The following is a 22,670-nucleotide window of genomic DNA, read 5'->3' on the forward strand; positions in this document are numbered from 1 at the left end:
ATTCTCAGATACAGTAGTGTAGAATGACCAACTTTTTGTGATAAGGCTGCAGACTGGGGCAATCATATCATACAGACACATCAAGTGTTTGTATAAAAGGCTCAGTGTATTGATATATGTTTTATTTTTCGTTATAAAATAGGAGGAAACATTAGAAGAAACTGGTTGGAAGTTGGTTCATGGGGATGTTTTCAGACCACCAAAACACACCAAGCTTTTGTCATCTCTTATTGGTGCTGGTGTACAGATATTTTCCATGGCAGTCATCACAATATGTAAGTTTTACAAGTTACATATAAACACTGGTTTGCAATAATCAGTACCCTATACCGTTTTTTTGTTAAATGTAAGTTTTTTAGAATTATGCCCCTTTGAACACTGAAAATCTCCCTACTTCAGTTCCAGTACTGTGTAATTGTAACACGTGTTACATTGGTTGAATGATAGAATGATAAGATCAAAGAGAATTTCAATTTGATATGTTATTTAAAGAAAAATCAGGTAAGAAAGGAACTTTATTTTCTGGGTTAATTTGATTTTATACATTTTTTGCGGTCGTATATTGGTATGGCGTTGGCGTCATCGTAGTCCGAAGACACATTGGTTATCGCACAATTACTTTAGTTTAAGTGAATTGATCTCTATGAAATTTTACCATAGGTTCAATACCACAAAAGAAAGGTTGGAATTGATTTTGGGGGTTATGGTACCAACAGTTAAGGAACTAGGGGCCAAAAATTTTTCTAGTTTCCAGACAATAACTTGTGGAACGGTGTATGGATCGCTCTGAAATTATACTACAAGTTTCCATACCACAAAGGGATGGTTAGGATTTGCTTTGGGGGGTTATGGCTCAAAACGTTTAGGAATTAGGGGTAAAAAAGGGGGAAAAACAAGGGTGTCCTGGTTAATGGACAAATACTTTAGTACAAAACATAATTTAAAGCAGTGTAAGGGAGGTAATTCAAATACATCATTTGGATTACCTCCCTTACACTGCTTTTAAATTATGTATAAAGTAATGGTTAATGAACAATTAAGACAATTTAAAAGCAGTGTAAGGGAGGTAATCCAAATACGTTTTGATTACCCCCCTACACTGCTTTTAAAATATATTTAAAGAAATGCATATTTATAAAGGAAGACCAGTAAAAATATCTGCAAATGTTGCATCTTTTTTTTTTTACAAAAAAATCCATATGAAAGATTTGAGACCATATTTTAAATTCTATTATAAAATAGATTAAGTTAGCACTATGGTAAATTTAAATGGGTAATTATGGTTGCAAACTCCATTGGAAATTTGAATTGAGATTATGACCAGATCTTGAGGGAAAGAATTTTTTTGTGAGAAAAAAAGGGGGGGGGGGTTAAAAGAAATTGTGGGTGTCAATTTTTTCTCATTTCAGATTTCAGAAATTAAAAAGAAAAATTTTTCAAATATTATTTTTTTTGCAAAAAAAAGTGTGTGTGTGTGGGGGGGGGGGGGTTTAATACGCAACAGCATAGTGTATTGCACAAAAGCAAAAAAAAAAGGGGGGGTAAATTTTTTTATTTTTTTTTGTGGGGGGAGAGGGTGTCAATTCACAACACCAAAGTGTATTGCACAAAAGAAAAAAATTGAATATAAATTCAAATCATATAACCAATTCTAAAGTCTTTGACTACAGTTATTCTGTGTCAGAAACCTTTTATGTGTCAAATATTTAATTACAATCCAAATCAGACCTGTATCAAGCGTGAATATTGCGTCCATTTTTAGCCCAACTGTTCAGGGTTGGACCTCTGCGGTCATATCCAGCTGCGCTCGGCGAAGCAATTTATTCATATTGACATTACCTTACTGATAAAAGTTTTTTTAAACTTAATGTAAAAGCTTTGATTGTATCTTCAATTTATTGATTGTTTATCTATTGTAGTTTTTGCCATGTTAGGAATGTTATCACCAGCATCAAGAGGAGCCCTAATGACTGCTGCAATTTTCTTGTTTGTTTTTATGGGGTAATGAATACTTTTCATTTTTTATTATGAAGAGAAATTTTGTAATTAACGTTGTCTTATGGTTGTGGCCTGTTATCTATTTCTTGCATGAACAGATGTATCTCATGTGATACGAAAAAATGATACGAAAACCGTTTATTTGTTTAGCTTATCCAGCATCATGAGACGATATTATGACATTTCCATTGGCTATTCATTAGGTCATTTATAAGTTTCAAAGGTTAAGATGATGTACATTTCGTCCATGGTAATGACATACTGATTTCTTCAATAATATACAAAACACTCACACTTTTCACCTGGAAATCTTTTATTTGTAAAATTTTATTACATTATGAAGAGAACAAAAAGTTTTCAATTGTCTGATGTTGGAAGTTTGACATTGGAAAAGGACATATGATTCATACTGGTACATGTGCAAAAGACTGGATCAACAATTCACCGAATTTCTAATTTAACACAATAATAGTGTTGATCATAAGAAAAATAGGTTTAACAGCTCTTTAGAATTAGTTATCGCTTGATATCGACTCTCGTTATTTAATTTGAATAGTAATATTGAACTCGCCACAGGCTCGTTTATTATTATATTGAAATTAAATAACTCCAGTTGATATCAAGGGATATCCAATTCTCACTCGTTATGAAACCTATAATTATCAATTGTTATAGATCTAGTTCCTTAAAATAATAAATAGTAAATTGAAATCAATATGTTAAATGAACATGTATGAAATGATGCAATATTATAGAATAAGTGGTTTAGAAATATCTAATATTGCTAGTTTACAAACAAATTATAAGGATATAAATAAAAGAATCTGAAGAATTAATTGAATGAGGTTGTATATTCTAAGCAGAAAGCAAATGTATTCTGCCAGAGATATGTATGAGAATCTTGTATAAACCAATTAAGATAATACTTTTAGATTCTTTAAATACAAGATGATTTTAGCATACTTTATTCCAACCTATTTTATCTTAATTGGTTTACACAACATTATCATACATATCTCTGTATTGTCAACTTGTTAAAACAAATTTTAAAGATGTTCAACTTATTTTATTTTACAGTGTCTTTGCTGGTTTCTTCTCAGCCAGGCTGTATAAAACAATGAAAGGATTACAGTGGAAAAAGTCAGCCATACAGGTAACAATTCAGGCCACTGGCAGTGATTTACAAATGTGAGAGTTTCCAATCAATAAGATATAACATATTTTGTAATCATATTATTTCTGGGGTACAAATTTTTGCCTGGAGTATCGTGCTTTAGGTGAACCATGAATTTGAATATTCAACGATGTATGCAGTTTCTATAGGTTTGTAAGCAAAATTTGACATAACCACGAAATCAAATATCCACGAAAAATACAATTTTTCTTCGATCCAACAATAAAGATAAATACTATGTATGTACCTAGATTTTTTTATTTGAAAAACTTATTGATATCATTATGATGTTTTTATTTTAGACTGCCACCTTGTATCCAGGAATCATGTTTGGTACTACATTTTTGTTGAACTTTTTCATCTGGGGAAAACATTCATCGGGAGCTGTAAGTTTGTATATTATCAAGTTATGGAGAGAGTTCTTTTCAAAGTTCAAGCATAGATTTAAATAGTATGAACCATTGATATTCTTTCCACATTTTGTGTACTTTATTCGAGATTTATAGTTTTTTATAATAGCAGTAGTATCAATGACTAAAATTGCATAAAAAAGGCTGAAACCTCCTGGTTTGATAATTTTCTTTGCAAAAATAAATGATAAAGATATTATAATGTTTTCTAGGAATGAAAGATTTTACTCCTTTCATATTGATATAATTATTGACTTTTTTTTTCACAGCTGCCATTTACAACCATGTTAGCCCTGTTGTGTATGTGGTTTGGTATTTCTACACCTTTAGTATTTTTGGGCTACTACTTTGGGTACAGAAAGCAGGTAATTGTAAACTTATGATAGAAAAGAAAGCCAAATTTACTACATTTTGTTGAAATTTTTAGGTGCCAATTTTGATTAGAATGTTAGCAGAATTATTAGTATTTCAAAGAAGAAAAGAATTTTTTAGAAAATAAAAATTTGGAAAAATGCAAAGTTACCACTATTTTTGTAGAATCAATGTCCCTCCTCACATATATATGGGGAAATAATTTGGTTTTGTCCTGTTTGTCTGTCCACCAAAGTTTTTCATTCTAAAATCCAAACACTTTACTTAGGAATAAAGCAAAACTAATATCAAGTAGTCATGCACATATATTATAGTATTAATCAGATTGATACCTGGGGTCTCTTTAATGGAAAACATGAATAGTGCTATTTCTACATGTGAATTAATATTTCACCACCAGATTTCCTACACTTTACTTCCCTTTTCAGAATTTCTTAATGTCTTGTGTAGTTGTGCAACTTCTTTTTTTTTTTATTAAATTTAGATTTTGGTTGTGCATGGACTTTATTTTTTTTCTATATTTAGGAGAATTAATTGAAGCTAAATCTTCTTACGGTTACATTAGAATAGAATGAAAATATACAAAAAATGATTCATGATATATGCATTTCAATGTTTAGTGCAGATAAGATAGTTCTGATTTAATGGGAGTTACTGTCCTTTGTTATTTGAAAAAGGTGGAAGGGGAAGGTATAAGATTTTGTGTTAAAAAGAGTTACTAGTTTATATATTCCCATTCATATATAAGTGTTTAAAACTATGTAAAAATACACATGTAGTGGAAAAATCACAAAAAAAGTCATAAACAGCATCAAAATGTTTACTTCCTGTTATTATGTTTTTCCAGCCATATCAACATCCAGTTAGAACCAATCAGATTCCACGACAGGTACCAGAACAACAATGGTACATGAATCATTGGATTGGGTAAATATTACAACATAAGCTATAAACTCATATATCTTATGCTTCATTATCATTATCAAATGAGTAGAATTTGAAACAAAACTAGTTTTTGATGTTTATTTGTGGAATTGACATAACACAGCAGCATTAACAATAGACAGACTGTGATGTTAGAGAAGTTTGGGATGTAACAGTCCATCTTTTAACATATACTCAGTATATTACATTAAATCAACTCATTTTCAAAATACTTCTTTTCTTTTTGCTCTTGCTAGCCATTTTTGCAGTGATTTATTTTACTAAAATTGAGAATGGGAATGTGTCAAAGAGACAACAACCCGACCATAGAGCAGACAACAGCCGAAGGCCACCAATGGGTCTTCAATGCAGCGAGAAACTCCCACACCCGGAGGCGTCCTTCATCTGGCCCCTAAACAAATATGTATACTAGTTCAGGGATAATGGACGTCATACTAAACTCCAAATCATACACAAGAAACTAAAATTAAGAAAGATACTGACTTTATTGATGTATCATATAAGAGAAGATCCCAGTTTATCACATTATTTTTAAATGTACTTTTGAAGAAGTGTCGTAGGGTAGTTATTTATTTCATTACCAATTTACCATGGTTATGTAATTCACAGAATTAAACAGTTTAGAATTTCAAAGTATTGATTTTTTTTTCAGGGTATTAATGTCAGGAATATTACCTTTTGGAGCTATGTTTATAGAACTTTTCTTCATTTTCTCAGTAAGTATAGAGTAATAATGAAGAAGAAATTCTCTTGGCTAAACATAAATATTGTCTGCTAAAAATACTGTGACCTATAAAAACAAAGGAGACAACTTTACACCACAGTCCAAATGGTGAGGATTTAAGCAGCTACACACAGTATGGCCTTCAACAAGGAGCAAAACCCTCAAACTGTATAGTCAGCTATATGACCTACGTAACCAAGGCTGTACTTAACTTCATTATACCCCACGCAACGAGTTGCGGAGGGTATAATGTTATTGACCCGTCCGTCCGTCTGTCCGTCAGTCAGTCCGTTGGTCCGTCAGTCCTGTTTCTTGTCATTGCAACTACTCTCAAACCACACAACAGAATTTCACGAAACCTTTTTAGATAATAAGAACATACTATGTAGTTGTGCATATCGACAGGAAATTACGATTCAATTTTTTTTCTAGGAGTTACGCCCCTTTGAACTTATTTACTTTAATGTACTACTGCAACAGTTTGTCATCTCAACTCCTCTGAAACCACACAACAAAATTTCATGAATCTTTGTAGATAATAAGAACATACTATGTAGATATGCATATCGACAGGAAATTAGGATTCCATTTTTTTTCCAGGAGTTACGCCCCTTTGAACTTATTTGCCCAATATACTACTGCAACCTTTTGTCATCGCAACTCCTCTGAAACCACACAACAGAATTTCATGAAACCTTTTCAGATAATAAGGACATACTACGTAGATGTGCATATCGACAGGAAATTACGATTCAATTTTTTTTTCTAGGAGTTACGCCCCTTTGAACTTATTTACTTTAATGTACTACTGCAACAGTTTGTCATCTCAACTCCTCTGAAACCACACAACAAAATTTCATGAATCTTTGTAGATAATAAGAACATACTATGTAGATATGCAAATCGACAGGAAATTAGGATTCCATTTTTTTTCCAGGAGTTACGCCCCTTTGAACTTATTTACTTTAATGTACTACTGCAACAGTTTGTCATCTCAACTCCTCTGAAACCACACAACAAAATTTCATGAATCTTTGTAGATAATAAGAACATACTATGTAGATATGCAAATCGACAGGAAATTAGGATTCCATTTTTTTTCCAGGAGTTACGCCCCTTTGAACTTATTTGCCCAATATACTACTGCAACCTTTTGTCATCGCAACTCCTCTGAAACCACACAACAGAATTTCATGAAACCTTTTCAGATAATAAGGACATACTACGTAGATGTGCATATCGACAGGAAATTACGATTCAATTTTTTTTCTAGGAGTTACGCCCCTTTGAACTTATTTACTTTAATGTACTACTGCAACAGTTTGTCATCTCAACTCCTCTGAAACCACACAACAAAATTTTATGAATCTTTGTAGATAATAAGAACATACTATGCAGATATGCAAATCGACAGGAAATTAGGATTCCATTTTTTTTCCAGGAGTTACGCCCCTTTGAACTTATTTACTTTAATGTACTACTGCAACAGTTTGTCATCTCAACTCCTCTGAAACCACACAACAAAATTTCATGAATCTTTGTAGATAATAAGAACATACTATGTAGATATGCAAATCGACAGGAAATTAGGATTCCATTTTTTTTCCAGGAGTTACGCCCCTTTGAACTTATTTGCCCAATATACTACTGCAACCTTTTGTCATCGCAACTCCTCTGAAACCACACAACAGAATTTCATGAAACCTTTTCAGATAATAAGGACATACTACGTAGATGTGCATATCAACAGGAAATTACGATTCAATTTTTTTTCCAGGAGTTACGCCCCTTTGAACTTATTTACTTTAATGTACTACTGCAACAGTTTGTCATCTCAACTCCTCGGAAACCACACAACAAAATTTCATGAATCTTTGTAGATAATAAGGACATACTATGTAGATGTGCATATCGACAGGAAATTAGGATTCCATTTTTTTTCCAGGAGTTACGCCCCTTTGAACTTATTTGCCCAATATACTACTGCAACCTTTTGTCATCGCAACTCCTCTGAAACCACACAACAGAATTTCATGAAACCTTTTCAGATAATAAGGACATACTACGTAGATGTGCATATCGACATGAAATTACGATTCCATTTTTTTTCTATGGAGTTACGCCCCTTTGAACTTATTTGCTTCAATATACCTCTGCAACAGTTTGTCATCGCAACTCCTCTGAAACCCCACAACAGAATTTCATGAAACTTTGTAGATAATAAGGACATACTAGGTAGATGTGCATATTGACAGGAAATTATGATTCAATTTTTTTTCTAGGAGTTACGCCCCTTTGAACTTATTTGCTTCAATATACCTCTGCAACAGTTTGTCATCTCAACTCCTCTGAAACCACACAACAGAATTTCATGAAACTTTGTAGATAATAAGGACATACTAGGTAGATGTGCATATTGACAGGAAATTATGATTCAATTTTTTTTCTAGGAGTTACGCCCCTTTGAACTTATTTGCTTCAATATACCTCTGCAACAGTTTGTCATCACAAATCCTCTGAAACCACACAACAGAATTTCATGAAACTTTGTAGATAATAAGGACATACTATGTAGATGTGCATATCGACAGGAAATTATGATTCAATTTTTTTGTCTTACAGTTATTTTATTTCTCCAGTGACAATGTTGGGACGTGGGGTATGTGAGCGCGCTCACTAAGGTTCTCTAATTTTATATGTCTTACTTCAAATGCTTATGGCATTTAGGACCTTTTATCAAATCCATATTAATCCAAAATTATACATGCATATTGTTGATACATATATTTCTTTAAAAATATAACCTGGTTTCATCAAATGAATATACACTTTAAGAAAGTCCTGCACTGTTAGTTTTTGAATACATTGGACAACTGTTTATACTTATACAATTTTGTGTATTTTCAGGCAATCTGGGAGAATCAATTTTACTACCTGTTTGGTTTCCTGTTCTTAGTATTTATAATCCTTGTAATCTCAGTATCACAGATTTCCATTGTTATGTCATATTTCCAGCTGTGTGGGGAGGTTAGTATGAATAATCCTTGTGTAGGCTCACAAAATGCAAAATAGCCATGGGAGATAACTTTTGTGTATATGTGTGTTCAATTCAGGGGAGATAATTGAATTGAATATAATTAGAATGAAATTTTTAACATGTTGTTTTCATTTTTTAACCAAATTTAACACAGTTTTGTGGAAAAAAACAAAAACAGGTTTAAGGTTTAGGTGATTTCATTTTTATTTTCTGAAAATGGTTGATTTAAATAATGTTCTCACATGTATTACCAATTTCTATCTGTAAGTTTTTGTGAAGACCTGTAAAATCTATACAAGATAAATAAATTTTGAAGCTCATTTTTCAATAAAAGATCACCTTTTTATAATTAAACTAACCGAGTTGACATTTTACTGTTGCTGTTTTTTTTAAGAATATTTAGGAAAATTCCTTATTTAGAAATTTTGTTGTCTTATTTAATTCAAAGAAACCAAACAATGCTGTCAGTATAAAACTGTGGTTTGATTGGCAATAAGACAACTATCCACCAGAGTTCAGATGAAGAGCATATAAGCAATTATAGGCCATTGTACGGCCTTCAACAATGAGAAAGACCCTTACCATATAGTCGGCTATAAAAGGCCCATACATCAAAAATATGAATCAATTCAAACAAGAAATCAAACAGCCCAATATATAACAAAACAATTTACGAAAAACAAATCTACAGACATGAACCAAAGACAACCACTGAACTACAGACTCAGACATTTAAATGCATAAAGCAGTCCATTTCTGGAAAAAAAATTATTACCATGAAATTTATTATAAACACGCTAGTCTGAAATACTGTTGACTTTCTAGTTTTAAAAGCTGTACCATCTCTTATAACTTTTTCAATTGACTTGTGACATAATCCTATTTTTTACAGGACTACCATTGGTGGTTGAGATCCTTCATTGTGTCAGGTGGTTCAGCTATTTATGTATTTTTTACAGGACTACCATTGGTGGTGGAGATCCTTCATTGTGTCAGGTGGTTCAGCTATTTATGTATTAGCATACTCTGTATTTTATCCTATTTTTTACAGGACTACCATTGGTGGTGGAGATCCTTCATTGTGTCAGGTGGTTCAGCTATTTATGTATTAGCATACTCTGTATTTTATTTCTATACAAAGGTAAGATAAATGTACTATTAGTGATAAGTTTGCTTTAATACAATGACTACACTATTATATTTTGATTTAAATCTGAAAAAATGGTATCATTTGAAAAAAAAAAAAACTTTCCATTTGGTTCAGTTTTATTTGCGGTCAATACTTTGCATACTTTCTTAAGCGTCAGATTGATTTGCAGAGTATCGAGATTGCTTAAAAGAAAAAAATGCAATTACACGCCTGAAGATTGGGTTCACCTTTATATAATATTTGCTCATGACTTGAGACTGACTGGAACATGTCATTCATTGTGACATGAAGTTGTAGAAAAGTTTCTAGATTAATTGGTCCTTATAAAGCTGCAGCTTGACAAATTTAAAAGTATACTATTAAAAGTTATACTGAAGAATGTATGTAAGAATTGCTGAATATTTAGGAAGAGAACTTATGTGTTGTTTTATTTGAATGCTTTTATCCCTAATTGATAAATGTTTTATTTTGTATTACAGTTAGAGATTACAGAATTCATACCTACATTACTGTACTTTGGCTACACATTTTTGATGGTTGTAACTTTCTGGATCTTAACTGGAACAATAGGATTCTATGCTGCATATTTCTTCATTAGGAAAATCTACGGGGCAATTAAAATAGATTAATGTTTGGAATATGTTAGTATTCTATGTAGGAGTTCTATATAGACTGTCAAGGAGTTTAAATATAAAATGGGAAATGTGTCGAGAAGAAAGAACTGATTACCAGTCTAGAGTATTCTTGAACAAAGACTGAGATATGTAGGAAGTTGTGGTAATAATCATCAACATAGAAACTGCTTGGAATTAAAAGTATACTGTATATGTTGTATTGCATATACAGTTAAAGCCTTTTTCTATGTGGAGAATAATACTTGGGTTATTGTAAACTATAATGTGTACATTTATATTGATTTAATTTTCATTGTCACATTTCATTTGTAATTTAACTTAATTTTTAGACATATGATATGTATCTGATGCATAAACACAAAAAACATTTTAGTAGTAAAAAATAATTGAAATTGGATTTCAAAGCAGATATAAAATTATTGAGTGGATTAAAATTTATATTTTATCCAGTGACTTCCATATGAATTCTTTTATGTTCCCGGTATTTTTAAAGAACTGCTTTGTTTTCAAATGTCAACACTGTTGTATAAAAATGAATGACTTGGTAATATATTTGTTTAACTAATATCTGTGATAATTATGAAACTCCTTTGTACAAGGTGGAACACTTGCAATCAAAGTTGAACATACTTGCTGATGAACTGACAAGGATGAACATTTACTGGCATTGTAGAGTGCCCCATAATGTCAGGTACAAATTAGTTCTTGGATGGAAATTGCTTTTTCTGTTTTCTCTCTTTTATAGAAATAATGAATTTTTGTATGATTTGGTAGAAATGTGTTCTTCATATTACTGAACTTTTTAACCAGTTTTGATTGGTTGTCTATTGATTTCTAACTACCAATTTCTATTTTGTGACTTACTGGACTAACATTTTTTTTATGAAATCATTTTCTCTTCATCTTTTTTTATGTCTAAGCTGATGTGTTCTGATTTTGTATGTTTTTCATTCAAGGAGTTTATATTTGGAATATTCTGGTGTTTGTTATTGGCCATGTTTTTAAAAAACAATACATGAATGTGAATCCATACTCATAATGGATCTTGTCTTAGCCAAACCCTGCATAAACAATACCTCTCTTCACTGAGCTCTTGTAACAGGACGTACAGAGGATATTATCTTGTAATATAACCTGTGTAAACAGAACACCTGTCTTATCAGAACAAAAGTTTCAAATGTGTTTGGTTAAGACTTGTTTCACTGTCTATATGGTTTTGATATTGTAATATGTGCTGCCAACACGTGTTTGCTTGATTAGAAATTATTTTAGAAATTGCTAGTTCCCAATAAACTTATGCTTGTATGGTATATAACTTGTGTCTGTGTGAAATCCATTATATCACTAACGTTTCATGCCTTTAGTTTTTTAAAGTATTTTAGAGTAATAACAAACATCCATCATTTAAGATATTGGTTTGAAGGTGGAAATTATTGATTGTAAAATGTGGGTATTATTTGTATATATATATCATATATGAGGGGATCATAATGTCCTATAAGTTTGTTGAAAGGGGATGTATGTACTTACATTGATCAGATAATATTGTTGCATTCTTTAGAGTTTATCTGCAATGGCATGTCCAACAACAGTCTGGCTAGTTTGCTTACCATGTTTTGTAAGGAAGTTTGCTCATGCTTTGCTAATGAAAATAACCGATTACAATGTCCAATCAAATGTCAGTATGCTTAACATATAACTAGAATTAAACTCATGTCAATGTCTGCCAGTGTCTTATTTTATTTGTATGCTTGATCCAACTGTCTGGCAAGGTTGGCAGGTAAAATAACCAAATTTTTGTTGAATGTGCTATTGAAGTGGACCTCCATTGTGTAATTGTGTACAGTGCATGAAACTGATGCATTGTTTTCTTGTTTTGAAAGGTGTAGAATGTGAGTTTGGGATACTAATATTGTTATTTCTATTTAAGTAATTTCGTGTTCATTGTAGCAGGCTGACTCTTCTTGGTGCAAATTTTATTGACAGCAGTTTTTTTTATTAGAATGTTACAATAGTTTTTAATACTGTAAATTCAGAAATTATTGCGAGGTTTTTATTAATGCGAATAATGCGACTCGGTGAGCATCGCAATAATAAGAACTCGCATTTGAAGACTAAACTATAGATCTGTATGTAGATTTTTCTAAAATCGCAATAATTAAACTCGCATTCTTGTCCATTTTTGAAAAATCGCAATAATAAATGCACGCAATAATTTCTGAATTTACAGTAAGCTCATATCTTTTGAAATCAAAGCAGCTTATAAGTCTTATCTTGTATGATAAAAGATCTAAGATAACTTGTGAATTAATTTAAACAGAGTTGCCTGTTTGCAATAACATTTGTATTAAGTAGGGAAATTTAAGTGGTATAACCTCCATATGCATATGCAGAATTTTTTTCAATAGACTATAATGGTGCTATTAGTTTCTTGTGAATTATGTGCCCATAGTATATTGAATACATGAAATTTAAATGATTTTTTCGTGTAGAACATTAACAGTAGAACTCTTAAGTTATAAAACTATAGATAGCAATTATTTAACAGATATCTTCATGACAAAAAATTGACATCTTTATGAATGTTATTTTTATTTATTTATGGCACAGATGTGAATTAGCGCTACCTTGCACTATAAGGAAAAATTAATTTTTCAAGACATAATAAAACATTTTTTTTCACTAGTACACCTGTTGTAAAGTTTGTTTTTTGGACAATCTGTTCTAAATTTTCAGTTTTTGATAAACTTTCTAACAATTCATTTTGTTATGCCTTCTGTAAAGCAATATTTATCAAGGACAGAATAATATGTAAAAAAACTTAAAGACAAAACCAATAAAAACACTATTTGTAGACTTAGTGCAAAAACCACGAAATCAAACATCCCGGAAAATACAATTTTTCTTCAATCTGCAAAAATTGGTACCCATGAAAATGGATAAAGACATATTTTCAAAATGTTTCTAGAGAGCATATAGATTTATTTACCTAACATGTTTATACAAGAAAGTATAAGGATAAACAAAGTTACAAGTACACGTCTATAGATGTAAGAAAATCACATTCCATTTGTGCCATGTATTTGTCTATGTAAGATAGTCATGCATGTTGTATTGAGGATTTAAGTTATATTTTGTATGTTTGAGGAATATATGATTGATATTTGTTATATTATGAATCTGATTGTAAAATATTAAAGACTTATTACATTTTGTTGTTAATTCTGAAGGTTTCTTGAGTAAAACCAAAAAGTAGAAGTCAGTTTAACTGATAAAACGTTTTCTGATTATTGGCAGCTGAAATAATGACCCAGAATTTATTCAGGGAACATTAATTTATTGAACAATATCTTGGTTTTGTTTGTAGTCCCATCTATCTGTCATTTTGTAAAATTTCCTACAGTTTATGTTTGTTGTAAAAGAAAGTAAAAAAAATGACTTCAAACCATATTTGGTTTTACACCTTCTATATTTTTTAATCACAAAAATATATTAATGGTTATTGTCCTGTCTGTGATGAAGTTTCCAAATGTGAGAGAGACATAGTGATGCCTATGAGGCGATGGTGTAAACTATTTGTGTAATGTTTGATATTTCTACGTGTAGAATACTTTGTTTCTTCATACTTAAAAACATGTTACAAAAATTCTGTCATATGTCCATTATCATTTTTATGGTTCATTAGTCAATGTTGAGGTTTTGTTTTAAGATTTTTCTCTTTTATAGTTAAAGGACAAGGTTCACGAAGCATCAAATACGGCCCTGTAATATGCCATTTTTTAAAATTCAACGATGGACTTCCATTTCTCCCCGAAAGATAGCTAGATATATTTCTGTTATCGATATGATGTTTTTTCCGTTTTATTGCAATTCTTCTATGGCCAATTAAGTGTCTAAAATCTGGTACGATTATGGAAAAGACATTTTTGGTGGATTCTCCCGCCAAACTTGGCAATTTTTACGTTGGCCGCCACTCACAATCCACAAATTTTTAAAATTATATTAATATTCATTCATTTGTCTAATTAAAAACATAAAGACATTTTAGATCGTGGGTGGCGGCCAAAGTGAAAATCGACTTTAAAGGAATTGCCGATGTATCCGGAAAGTGCAATAAATAATTTAATCCCATACAAAGTTATCGCATTTATTTTTTTTTTATATAAAATGTTAATAAAACTAAACATAAATTGAAAAAAAAACAATTCTTGACGCTAGTACAAAAAAGTCAGAAAAAATCAAGTTGCAGACGACCAGCGATATCCAGTCAGAATGATACACAACAGTAACGACCGATGTGAATAACATGTATAATATTGCAAGGAACAAAGAAGGAAAAGAAATCTGAAGTAAGTACATATGTTGGAAATATAATCATGAAAATAAGAATAACGACAGTTTATAAAAGAGGTGTCTTGATATGACAGGTCGCCGCTAAGTAAGACGGCTTCACTCACAAAGATCGGTGTATCCTCCAAGGAATACAGCGTTGAACGGGAATGAAACTTTGTTGAATTTGAGTTACTTTCCCATTCCAAATAGAACAAATATGAATATAGTTTCAAAGTGACACTCTAAATCAATTCTAGATTTTGATTAAAATTGCATCTCTCCGGTCTCCGACGTCAGGAGAAAAGAAAAACAGACAAAAGTTCTACCACATTTATAGGCCTGTAGGCTACATGTAGCTGATGAGTCCTGTTGTAAATGACCTTACAGTAAACTTTGATGTGTAATACTATTAGAATATTACATTTCATTTCATCATAAATAAATAAACTTGTCATCGTACGGTCTACTGTTATCAATTTTTGAAATACACTACTTATACAATTTTAATTACGATGTTACTGTTGTTGTGATAGCTCAATCTGTTAGTGCGTTGCTCTTTAATTCTGTAATTTTTGACAGATTAGTTCGAACCCCACCGCATACTTATTTTTGTGTTTTTCATCAGATAAAGATTTTGATTTTAAATAATTTAAGTTCTAAACAATAAACAATACTGACTTCCTGATTACAACTTGACAGAAATCAACCTTAACTTTCACAGATTCTACAGGGTATATAGTTGTAAACCTGTTATTTCATTATTTGTAAACCCTTTTAAATTCATTATTGATCAGAGTGATTTTTTGGGGTTCCCTGACCCAAAACATAGACTTAACAATCTTTTTTTAAATCGCTTTCACTTAATTTGCCCATATGCATCTACAACTATGTTTATTTTTCGCAAATATATTTTTTTCCCCATTTCAAACACACAATCACGGTCACTTATAGCATGATATATTATAGCTATTAGTCTTTCGCAACTGAATCAGAGAAAATAAATTATTGGTCTTTCTGATCCATACCAGTCACTTATGTTTTAAAAGTGGTAGAACCAATTGCAAACAATTGATATTTTTTTTCTTTTTTTTAATTTATGAATTTTCTAACTGTAATTGTTTACCCTTATTGAAATTAATATTTACGATGACAGTATAATATATTTTATTGACACAAAAACTTATTGTGGAAACCTACTGGAATGTCATCACGTCTGTCTGTTTGTCAGTGTATCCTTATAGTCGTTTTGCTTCTGTCCACTTCGGGTGTTTTGAAACATTGTGTATACGTAATTTCAAATTTATCTTTATGTTATCTTGCAGGTCTACTTTTTGTTGTAGAATGCTGGGCAGTGGTCCGAAAACGTATCATTGTTGTTTATGTAGAAAGAAAACAAAACCAAATGACAGAAAAAAATGCACATCATCAGAAATAAGGAAAATTTTAAGAAGGAATTCATGCTAGATGCAACACCGAGTGACATTTTGTGTAACAAGTGTCGACATCTTTATTATAATGCAAAAGAGAAAACAAAAGCTACCACAAATGTAAAAGTCACTGGAGATCAGTTTTGCCCAAAGTCACAGACAGAAACAAACACCATCAGTGAAATTAAACATCAAAAGTACATCTAAGAGTCATGCTTATTGTTGCTTGTGTAAAAAACCAGGACCAAAATTAGTAGTTGTCCCACCTTCTGCAAGATTCTCCGCATTTATGTCTAATGAAGTTTTAATTCCTGAAGGTAACTGCTGCTGTCCTGCACATATAAGGAATGGTTACTTATCAGAAGAATCTTTCGCTAAAATACAAACAACAGATCTCACCTACATGAACAGAAGTGATATCTTAGACTTACTGACACGTGTCCGGCAGTATGCGTTAAATAGCGATGCTAAACGCATTGATTTTGATGGTAAAACTCTTAGAGATGAGGATTATATAAACCTAACCGGTTTGCATTGTTCAGAATTTGATTCCCTATGTGAACATATACAGGATTCTGTCCGTAATACACCAGCTCGAACAATGAGAATGTCGTTAGGAATTTTTCTGATGAAACTGAAGTCTGGCCTGCCGAATAAAGTCTTATCAACAGTATTTAACATTACAAAATCAAGTATTCGCAGAGCAATATCATCTGTTACAAAGGCACTGTATACACATTTTGTACCTGAATATCTTGGATTACAACATATATCTCGTAAAGATGTAAATAAGGACCACACTAGGCCTTTGGCACAATCATTACTTGGGAACAATACTGGGAATCAACCTATTCTTGTTCTGGATGGGACTTATATTTACATCCAAAAAAGTAACAATTTTAGCTTTCAAAGGAGGTCGTACAGCATGCACAAAGGAAGACCGCTGGTGAAACTGATGGTGGTTGTGACTACAGATGGATACTTCTTGACAATTTGTGGACGGTATTTTGCTGATGCCAAAAATAATGATGCATCAATTTTAAAACATATGCTCAAATCAAACATAGAGGACATCAAAGCATGGGTAGAAAAAGATGATGTATTCGTGGTAGATAGAGGATTTCGCGACTCAATTGAGGCTCTAGAAGAGCTTGGCATCCAAGCAGAAATGCCACACTTCATGAAGAAAGGCGAAAAACAGATGACAACTGAGGATGCAAATGACAGTAGATTAGTTACCAAGGTATTAATTGTAGCATTCATAAAATACAATTTGTAGAAAAATGAGACTATATTCAAACAAATTAAGGTGTTAATCATGATGCATTGTTATACATGTTTTGTTAACTAATCATGCATTAGATTAGTGTAGTTTGTGACCAAAAATTAAGGAAACACAAAGTTATTTTGATCATTGAGGAACTAAGTGTGATGTATGATAAAAAAAAGTTTTGTTACTTCTTAGTACAAGTGAATTATTTGTTTTTTGAATTAAAATAAAAACACATTAAAGGTGATTGGTTATAAAGAAAATTGACATTCTATTTTTAGATCAGATGGGTTGTCGAATCAGCTAATGCAAGGATTAAGCAATGGAGATATCTAGACAATGTCCTACCAACCAATCAAATACCCCATATTGGGGAATATGTTTGCATAGTGTGTGCAATTTCAAACAAGTTTTCACCGCCATTGTCAACAGGTATGTCCTACATGTAGCTATACTTGGTTAAGAGCTTGACATAAAATATCGAAAAATCAAAATTGCACATCTTCACTCTCAAACTACTCATGCAACGGTAGGAATACGAAATGGAAGGCTATCTAGATTACGTTATGCCTCACCTACGTCTGATTAGAAAAACAAAAACTTAGATATAGGAAGATGTGGTATGAGTGCCAATGAGACAACTCTCCATCCAAGTTACAATTTGTTTGTCTGTTTGTCAGCGGCATAATTTGATTGTTTCTGGTAAATCCTTCCGTAAAACAGAAATGCAACAAGTTTCTGTAATTTTACAAGGTTGATATGTTGCAGTTTATTGACAAACAATTCTAATTAAAATTGGTCCAGTCTCAAATATTACACCACTGGTGACATTTTGCCAAATCTAACCATGCTTGTCGGGAAAAATGTATGGAAAATCAACTACAAATGATTATAGTTAATATGTTTAAATACAAAAACTTATGAAACATTTTCTTCATTTTGACCATCATTTCAAGCTTGAACGACTTTGTTTAAATTGTGTTTTATGCATTGGACAGCCGCGTCCACACATGTACTTTTACTTCTTTCAATTATCTCTTTCCAGGAAATAGTCTTGAAGATGAACAACTGGCCTGCAAGATGGTTTACTTATCGAAACAGATAAACGAATTAAAACAATATGTTGAAATTAACAAATTGGAATGGAGAACGGCAAAATGGACAAATGCGGATGAAATAGCATTAGAAGAATTTCCTGTTCTTGATGAAGACCAGTTAAAGTTTATAACATGTGGTACATATCAACTAAAACTTAGCTCAAGCTATATGCAAGAACACCTAGACGGTGACTGTGAAATTCGAGTCCATAAAGATGAAGATCGCCTTCTTCGTGTAAGACTTAGAAGTAGACATGTTTCTTCAAGGTCTTATCCCATGTGGATTCGGTACACAGAATCAAATATTGTGGCCGGGTATTGTAAATGTCCAGCCGGTTCGAGAGTTGTTGGTGCATGTTCGCATCTAGCAACAATTATGTTGTTCAGAGGTTTTGCCAGACATCAGAACCTCAGTTCATATGGAGTTAGAAATTGGGGTGCCAACGTTTGTGACGCTGCTGCTGTTGTAGAACCAATAGATGCATCTGATAGTGATAATGATGATGAAGATGATGCCACAACTGATGTAACAGAAAATGTGCAGTGACAAACTCCGTCAAATAAATCATTCTTTTGTATAATGCAACTGAGACATATACTAGTAAATATGAATGTAGGCTAAAATTTGTGATTTTGCTGTGAATGTAGCAACTGGTTCTCTATATTTGACTGGATTAAATTAAAAGAAATATTATCCATACCAGAATATTGTATATTCATGTAACAGTGGTCAAGTTAAGTCATTGTTAATTATTTACAGTTTTCATTTGACGTAGATAAACTGTGAATATATTTTCGCCAAACAATAAATTGAAACAAATATTTCCAGAAATTCGTGAATTGTACGTTTCATAAATAATTAGTCGTTTATATCATTTCACAGTACATTTAATCCATAATATTTCCCGCTTCTTTCCTTGTTGAATATAAACTCATCATTTTATTTATTTTCTGGTTGAACAAATATTTCTTATTTCAATAACAGAAATTCGAGATTTCTATTTATACCGTTATTTTACAAAATAAATACAAATCTGAGCCTTAAAAGTTTGATGAACAGAATATTATTAATCTTTAATAGCCTCTTCATTGCTATCCATAAAAAAAATATTTCATGTTTAAAGTAAAACATTTAAACAATATTAAAAAAATCTATGAATTTCTATCATATTTTTACATTTTTTACCCCCAAATCCTAAATCCAATCCTAATTGTATATGCGTTACAAGCATTTTTGTATTTTGTCTCTTTTGAAGTGAACCGTTTTACAAAAAAATCGTTCCAATTAAAAAAAAAAAAATTTTTTTTGGAATAATTTCAGAAATTTGAGATTTTTCATCATTTTTTCTCTTTTTGACCACAAAACATCAAAAATCAACATGAATTACTTTTTAAAAATGTTTTTGTATGAGTCAGGTCCTATACTTCAATTTTATGTTGAAATTTTTGTTTTCTGAGACAGGGCCATTTTCAACCCTTCGTGAAACTTGTCCTTTGGTGTATGAAATGATTGTATGGTGTACATGTCTTTCTGACATGGTGCATCTGATCTTGGGACCTTAACATCATTTTCACTGTAAATTGGTGAAAATTAAATTTTCTTAATTGGGTCTTTTTCTCGTATACTGTAAGCAATAAGTTAACTATATTTGGTGTATGGAATGATTGTGAGGCATACATGACCACATTTACATAGATCATTGATAATTTTATATAATTGTAGTATAACCCTCAATCATGATCAGTAAAGCAGGCAAGACATTTCAGCATATGTGCTCTTGTCTGTATCATAACAGGACACGACTTGGATATTTCTAAATATGGGAAAGTATATCGTTGCAAAATCTCTTGCACTTTTCATTGGAATGAGACAAAGTTGACAGAATTGCTTCATATCACATGTATCATATTTATTTCTGAGGTTTCCCATAGAACAAAGTAGACATTACCAACAGACATTGCTATTTTTGGAAAAGTGTGTCACATCAAACAAGGGAGAAATTCAGCAGTTAAGGTCAAAACTTAGTTCAACTTAGTCTCCCTAATGGATATGGAGAAAATCGTTTTCCAATTTCCAACTTTCAAACCCTTTGGAGTTTATTAATGGAACTTGACATGTTTATTTACAACTTATAAAATGTTGTGTTGTGTACAAGGGAGAAGCCCTACAGTGAAAGTCACGGTAAAAATCTTAGTCACTCCTGGGCATATGTAGTAAAATTGTTTCCACTTTCAAACAGTTTGGAGTTGGATATTGAAATTTGGCATGCTTATTCACCCCTATTTATACCGGTAGGTGTGTATGGTACAAAAAAGAGGCGAAAGATACCAAAAGGGACATTGAAACTTGTAAGTCGAAAATAAACTGACAACGCAATGGCTCAAAAAGAAAAAGATAAACAGACAAACAACAGTACATAAAACACAACAGAAAACTAAAGACTGAGCAACATGAACTGCACAAAAAACTGGGGGTGATCTCAGGTGCTCTGGAAGGGTAAGCAAATCCTGCTCCACATGTGGCGCCCGTCGTGTTGCTCATGTTAGTACAAACCCGACACAAAACTTAGTACATTTGTACAACTACATGTGATATGAACCAATTCTGTCAACTTTTGTACAAGAAAGAACACCATACATAAAGAGTCCAGATTAAAAACTGAGTTGTTTGAAATTGTTTCAGCTCTAAAACTTTTAAACTCCATGCAGTTTGGGTTGAATGAGAGGTGCATCAGAAAGGTTCTGCGTTATATGGATATAAGCTATATTTATATCAATTAACCCATCACAATTTACTTGTAAACTCGAGCGGGGCCCTCTGTGATGGCTCCGATCAGTATCCTCTAGTTAATCTAAAAATTAGGATTAAAAAAAAAAATTACAAACCCCCCACTTTCCTTCAAATTCATTGGGTCCTACCCTAAACAGTCATCACAATATTAACAACCAACGAAGTAAGTTGTACATCTCAATTTGCCTGTTTATCAATTTTGTTTAAAATAACAGTTTTTTTTCCCATCCAATTTTGTAAGAAAATCGCGAAGGGGCAATTACTTCAATAAAGGATTATCTGACAATTTTGATGGTCAAAGTTTTTACAATAGATCATGACTTTCTGAGCAGTTTTCAAGATATTAGTAGACAATTTTTTGCCTTTGATTCAATAAAGAAATTTTCAAATCGCTATTTTAAAGTCATTGCAGCATTGAAGTTGCACAGATTGGACTATAATTCACAAACTGAGATCTAGACACGCGAAGAGTCATTCAAGTCTGGTTTTGGTTCAGTAGTTTCAAATATGCAAATGATGGGTAAAAATGTAGTTTAAGGGCAATAATTTATTTCCAAAATTGAATGTTTAAAACAGTCAATTGGCAGCTTCAGTCATGCAGCCTATTTGTATAACACAACTTGATGACCATTGTTCTGTCTACAATATATTGTAAGATGATAAGCAATGCGCTCATAATTTTTGTTGACATCCGTTTTTCTCTATAAATAGTTTTCAAGATAACAGTCAAAAACACTAAGATTGATAAAAAATAGTCATTTAAAGGCAATAGATCCTAAAAGGAGTCAGTTGATTGTTTCATATGCTAAGTAATGCTATGGAACGCCACAGCTGTCTTATGTGGAACTCTGTTGTTTTATTATTACTTGATGATATTTTGTCTTTACTTAATATGGTTTTGACATTATGTAATGATGTTTTGATATAACTCAATATGGAATAGTCATTACTTAATGATATTTCGATATTACACGATATAGTTTCGTATTGACTTGATATAGTTTTGTCATTACTCAATATGGTTTTGTCATTACTCGATGTGGTTTCACCATTATTTAATGTGGTTGTGTCATTAGTCAATGTGGTTTTAACATTACTTGATGTGAATGTGACTTAACGTTATGTAGTTGTTTCATTATATGACGGGGTTTTGTTATTTTGTAATGATGATTTGCCTATTCTTTATATGGTTTTAACATTACGTAATGATGTTTCAAAATTTGATGATTTTACACTACATGATGTGTTTGTTTCATTATTTGATGTGGTCCTGTCATTCTTTGATGTGGTTATCCCATTACTTGATGT

At 31.8% G+C, this 22,670-nt stretch overlaps 2 protein-coding genes across 2 annotated transcripts in view; both read left to right on the forward strand.

Moving 5' to 3' along the window:
- Positions 1 to 13,658, forward strand: part of LOC127732325 (transmembrane 9 superfamily member 4-like) — a 36,386-nt gene extending 22,728 nt beyond the window's left edge. Inside the window, exons 12-22 of the mRNA XM_052241383.1 lie at positions 143 to 275; positions 1,920 to 2,001; positions 3,076 to 3,151; positions 3,475 to 3,558; positions 3,852 to 3,947; positions 4,802 to 4,881; positions 5,552 to 5,615; positions 8,531 to 8,650; positions 9,712 to 9,801; positions 10,290 to 12,471; positions 12,680 to 13,658. Of these exons, the coding sequence (XP_052097343.1) occupies positions 143 to 275; positions 1,920 to 2,001; positions 3,076 to 3,151; positions 3,475 to 3,558; positions 3,852 to 3,947; positions 4,802 to 4,881; positions 5,552 to 5,615; positions 8,531 to 8,650; positions 9,712 to 9,801; positions 10,290 to 10,439 (975 nt within the window). The 3' untranslated portion in view covers positions 10,440 to 12,471; positions 12,680 to 13,658. The remainder of the gene's footprint in view (positions 1 to 142; positions 276 to 1,919; positions 2,002 to 3,075; positions 3,152 to 3,474; positions 3,559 to 3,851; positions 3,948 to 4,801; positions 4,882 to 5,551; positions 5,616 to 8,530; positions 8,651 to 9,711; positions 9,802 to 10,289; positions 12,472 to 12,679) is intronic.
- Positions 13,659 to 15,960: 2,302 nt separating this feature from the next.
- Positions 15,961 to 19,364, forward strand: LOC127732340 (uncharacterized). The gene is made up of 3 exons (XM_052241388.1): positions 15,961 to 17,447; positions 17,756 to 17,906; positions 18,520 to 19,364. The coding sequence occupies exons 1-3, from the start codon at positions 16,494 to 16,496 to the stop codon at positions 19,116 to 19,118; spliced, it is 1,704 nt and encodes a 567-aa protein (XP_052097348.1). The 5' UTR covers positions 15,961 to 16,493; the 3' UTR covers positions 19,119 to 19,364.
- The last annotated feature ends 3,306 nt before the right edge of the window (positions 19,365 to 22,670 follow it).

This window comes from Mytilus californianus, unplaced genomic scaffold (genome assembly GCF_021869535.1).
Source record: "Mytilus californianus isolate M0D057914Y unplaced genomic scaffold, xbMytCali1.0.p SCAF_1, whole genome shotgun sequence".
NCBI lineage: Eukaryota > Metazoa > Mollusca > Bivalvia > Mytilida > Mytilidae > Mytilus > Mytilus californianus.

Coding starts and splice junctions, on each gene's coding strand:
- LOC127732340 (XM_052241388.1), top strand. CDS start 16,494: ATGTCTAATGAAGTTTTAATTCCTGAAGGTAACTGCTGCTGTCCTGCA. Junction 17,448..17,755: donor ACAGTAGATTAGTTACCAAG/GTATTAATTGTA, acceptor TTCTATTTTTAG/ATCAGATGGGTTGTCGAATC. Junction 17,907..18,519: donor TTCACCGCCATTGTCAACAG/GTATGTCCTACA, acceptor ATCTCTTTCCAG/GAAATAGTCTTGAAGATGAA.